At 32.2% G+C, this 5,000-nt stretch overlaps 1 protein-coding gene across 1 annotated transcript in view; it reads right to left on the reverse strand.

Moving 5' to 3' along the window:
• The window catches only part of LOC145277718 (fasciclin-2-like), a 674,167-nt gene extending 670,880 nt beyond the window's left edge, over positions 1-3,287 (reverse strand). The window contains exon 1 of the mRNA XM_080129418.1: positions 2,091-3,287. Coding sequence (XP_079985544.1) covers positions 2,091-2,169 — 79 coding nt within the window. The 5' untranslated portion in view covers positions 2,170-3,287. The remainder of the gene's footprint in view (positions 1-2,090) is intronic.
• Positions 3,288-5,000: the final 1,713 nt, after the last annotated feature.

A 5,000-nucleotide genomic window follows, 5' to 3' on the forward strand; every position in this document is an offset into this window, starting at 1 on the left:
TCTATATATGTATAAGTATATATATATATATATAAATGTATATATATACATAGATATATATACATATATATATATTGTATTTATATATACATAGATATATATATATGTATGTATATATATATATATATATATATATATAACTTACTTGTTGTTTCATCAAATACTTTTGCATGCAAAATCCGATCTCGCATTTTGCTAATTCGTACCCGCTGATGAGAAGGAAATTATTTCTTCGAAACTCCGCGGATTAAGGACAATCCACTTATCTAGTGTTTCCTTTTCAGATTAAATATGTTTTTAACTCATTTCAAAGTGTTTTTTTTAACGTTTTATTAACTGTTTGCTCGTATATATATATATATATATATATATATATATATATATATATATATATATATAGATATATATATATAGAGAGATATATATATAGATATATATATATAGATATATATATATAGATATATATATATATAGATATATATATATATATATATATATATATATATATATATATATATATATATATATATATATAGATAGATAGATAGATAGATAGATAGATATATTCCTCAATTTCAATGAATAACGAAACGGAGTTCACGTGGAAAATATCTAGTTCTTACAGGCTTTTATAAACACACAGGCTTAGAAATCGATTCTGACACTCCAAACATACAATCTCACATATCAACTTTTAAACCGGTGTTGGTTAGTGTTACATTTCTATTTCTCGAACTCTGCTGTCGAACTGATATGAATTATAAAACTAAATAAAATCAAACATCAGATCTTTATACAGACATGATGCTCAATACGAGCTTCGCATCCTCCTTTATGAAATGATAAATAATCAGTTTTAATTTTTAATCTGCATATTACTGAAATGCTACTTTTATAAAGAATTTATACAATTACGGTTTCACACTAAACTCTGGGACCAATTTACTCGTCCGGCAGTCAGATTGACATTTTCACTCTAAAAGCGGATAAATGTATATAATGCGGTATATCCTTTACATCAAATTACCGTACACACTATGTAAAGAGCTCAATAGTTTTTACGAAGGAGAATGTTTAAAGCTAAGTGCAAATTTTTAATTTCCCATACTAGAGAAATAAACGATTATATCCCATTGCTTTTTTGTTTAAATATCTACAGATTTTTAAAAGTCATCCGTAAAAAATATACTAATATTTTTTTTACAATGGTTTCAAAAAAAAAAGTTCATTTCGGACGAAAAACGTGAAATTTATGTTCTTGTTTTTTGTTTTTTTTCATATATAAAAAACCGGAAACGACTATTAAAATCAACTAAACTTTGGATATAACTTGGTTTCCTGATCGACTGATTTTAGAGTGCTATTAGGTAAAAAAATGTTTTGCATTATTATTGTATGATTTCATAAACATATTCGTCAATTTTGTCCAAATTTTCATTGCACGTTTAAAATCTTCCCATTTCTGTCATTATTGTTAGTGACAGTGTTTGAATCTCGAGGCCGATTCGCCCGCCGCATGTAGATGAATCATGACAATACGGAGCACGTGTTTTCGGAGTTGAAGAAAACTATAATTACACTACCGAATTGTATTAACAATCCGATAATAATTATTTCTGTAAAGCCAGACGAAATTTTCGAATCGTTAATACGACTCGGTAATTGAAGCATGTGTAACCAAGCAGATAAAACGGTAATATTTATATATATATATATATTAGATCTACAATAGTATTGAACACCCTTTTCAAGTTTTTACTAATAACCAATTATTGCTATATATATATATATATATATATATATATATATATATATCTGTGTGTATGTGTGTATACACATATATACATATTTATGTGTGTGCGTGTGCACGTATATATACCAACTCTAATGTTATTATTATTATGTATGCGCGTGTCTAAACAAGTGTAACAATTACGGAACAAATACACACACACGCACACGCATACACACACATATATATATATATATTTATATTTATATTTATTTATACATATAATCTATGTATATACATAATAGCAAATCGTATTAACAGCACATCCGAGACGAAGAAAAATATTTGGAAAGCATACCTGAGTGATATAAGGTATATATCCAGATAAGTAATAGCAAGTTGAAGTATGATGATCGAAACATTGTGCAGCCAGTCATAAATAATGTTTTTTTTTTTCTTAATAAATTATTCCAGTTTTATATTTTTTTTTACGGTTCACTTGTCCCGTTAGTAAAAAGTTTCGTGTAGTTCGCGTGTGATCCTATTTGACACGCCTTGCGCACAGCACAGCACACAATGCCGGCCTTTTTCGTAACAACAGACGCAGCACACCGCTTCAACTAAAATATGCAGATAGTGTTGTATTTTTTTTAAATTTTTTATTTTAAATATTTAAGAAGATTAAGTACCTGTTTGTGTGTGTATGTATGAGTGTGTGTGTGTGTTTTGTTTTAATATGCAGAATTGCAGTAACTGTAAAACTGCACCCGGAAAAATAAAGCTTGTGTCTGCCAAACTCTCCGTCAGAATGAAAGTATAGCTAGCTTCCCGACGGATATTCGTAAACACGTTGTTTATTAAGAGATTTTCGCTGTAAGAAAAACACAAGAAAAAAAACAAAAAAACAAAAAAAACAACAACAACAAAACAAAAACAAAAAAAAAATGAGTAGCACGTTTATCTTTGCACCCGCAGTTGGGAAACAGGTGCTCGGACCAACTTTTACGTAGAAGAGAGAGTAAGATTAGAACTCCAACAAAATCGTTGTTCCTGCTTTTCTGTTTTTGTTTATACTCAAGTGACTATTTGCTGTTGCGAGCGTGCGCAAGGGTAGGCGAATACTGCTGGCTTTTGTGCAACTGTTGAAGTAGCTGTCGCTTTTGTTTGCGAAAAAAAAAGTGTTGAGAGTGTTGTTGCGGGAGGTAAATGTTTGGTGTGCGGCGAGGGAAGAGTGGTAGCCGACTGAAAATCGAGATGGGTGGAGAAACGGTAATGCGGATGTTGAATGTGAACAACAACGTTGTATCGGTAAGAGAGAGAGAGAGAGAGAAGGAGAGAGAGAGAGAGAAGCTCTCGCTCTAATCTGGGAGAGCTCGGGACTGAGATAGATGAATATGTGAGATACTATAGATTCTGAGTTGTCAGGGCTGATAGGCGCATCAGAAAGAGATGGACAAATGCATGCGCGGAGAGAGGGGTATGGATGGATGGATGGATGGATGGAAAGAGGAAGGAAAAGTGTGCCGGGGAAGCTGAACGCTAATTGATCTCTGTGACTGTGTGTTCGATTTTGCCTCTTTTTTTTTTCATCATAGATGTATTGCGCGCAGCTGAGCAAATGCACGTGTTTAAGATGTTTTATTTGTATTAACTTAGAATGTTTACTTTGAAAAATTACAAGAGCGGAGATGGTGAATGGTCGGAAAGAAAATGCTCACAGAATACTGAAAAGAAAATTTACAATTGATAATAAGGAAATAATAAAATGGACAGAGTGACAGGAAGAAAAAACAGGAATAAAAAAAGACGGTACTTGTGCACTTTTGCCACCGCGCTAACATAATAACGTTATTATTTTGAAAACCATTCTTAACATGGGGAGGTAAAGATGTTTTGTAACTATTCTGTGCTTCTACGTTACAATTTAATACACACACATACACACCCACACACACACACACACACACACACACATATATATATATATATATTTATAAAATAAGATATCGTGAAGCTTGAATGCGACATAGAAAAAAATGTTTAAGAATAGCGCGTTGACAAAAGCGCACAAGAATCAAAAAAGGCAAGGCGCATCTTTGCTTCTGTGTGCCTGGAGTTAAAGAAATCTTCCATGAACATAGTTTCTCTCCAATAACTACTCATCTTTCAAACACACTAACACAGAGCTCCATCCCATCTGACAGCAGCATAATTATGTTTTTGTGTGTACATATGCACGTATGGGCATATGTACCAGCATGTGCATAACTCCCCCCCTCTCTCTCTCTCTCTCTCTCTATATATATATATATATATATATATATATATATATTTCTTTTATTAGGGGTAAACAATTACATATGGTCGCTACAAATAGCCATCTGTTTCAGTCAAAGAGACTTCATCAGGCGACCTGGAACCTCTCGACGCAAAAGAAAAAAATGGAAAATGGGATAGATTAGAGAGAAATTAAAGAAAAATGGAGGTCTTCAAAAAAAGTGGATAAGAAGTTAGTGAAGAACTTATGTATAAAAAAATATGGGAAAAAGGGACAAGAAAAAGAAAAGAAAAAGATCGCCATTGGGACTTACTTGAAGATATTCAAAAAAATTTACAATAGAAAATAAATTTGAAATAAACTTAAATTAAAAATGGGTCATAATTTAATTGGGGTGTTCGTTGCACAGAGGGGTTTCTAGTTATATCGAAGGTGTCAAAGTGAGAAAGATGATTTGCATTTGTATGATTTTACTCCGAGAGATTCATGTCAGTGAGCGTTAAGTGGGAGGGATTGGCTAAAGTAGACACATCTACACCGACTCACATACGCGCATACATATACAACTAAATATACAGACACGTACATACAAGAGGGATGTGACATAAACATACCCACGTAAATATATACATAAGAGAACATACGCACACGTAAGAATATAGTTATATGTAAAGATACACAGACAAACATATATATACAGATACATACAAATATAACAGCCACAGATATATATATAAATATATACAGATATACATCAATATATACATACACGTATATATATATATATATATATATATATACACGCATATACAGACATATATAAATATAGATATACAGGGCACAGACATACTCACACATGTATGCATATATATATGTACATACATGTCCGGGCGTGTCATATGCTACTGGTACCATGTCAGGTCATGTCATATGCTACTGGTACCATGTAACCCAGTACTACCTGCCTCATGGTCGGGTCACCGGCGACTA

This window comes from Euprymna scolopes, chromosome 6, assembly GCF_053919585.1.
Source record: "Euprymna scolopes isolate OS-2025 chromosome 6, ASM5391958v1, whole genome shotgun sequence".
NCBI lineage: Eukaryota > Metazoa > Mollusca > Cephalopoda > Sepiida > Sepiolidae > Euprymna > Euprymna scolopes.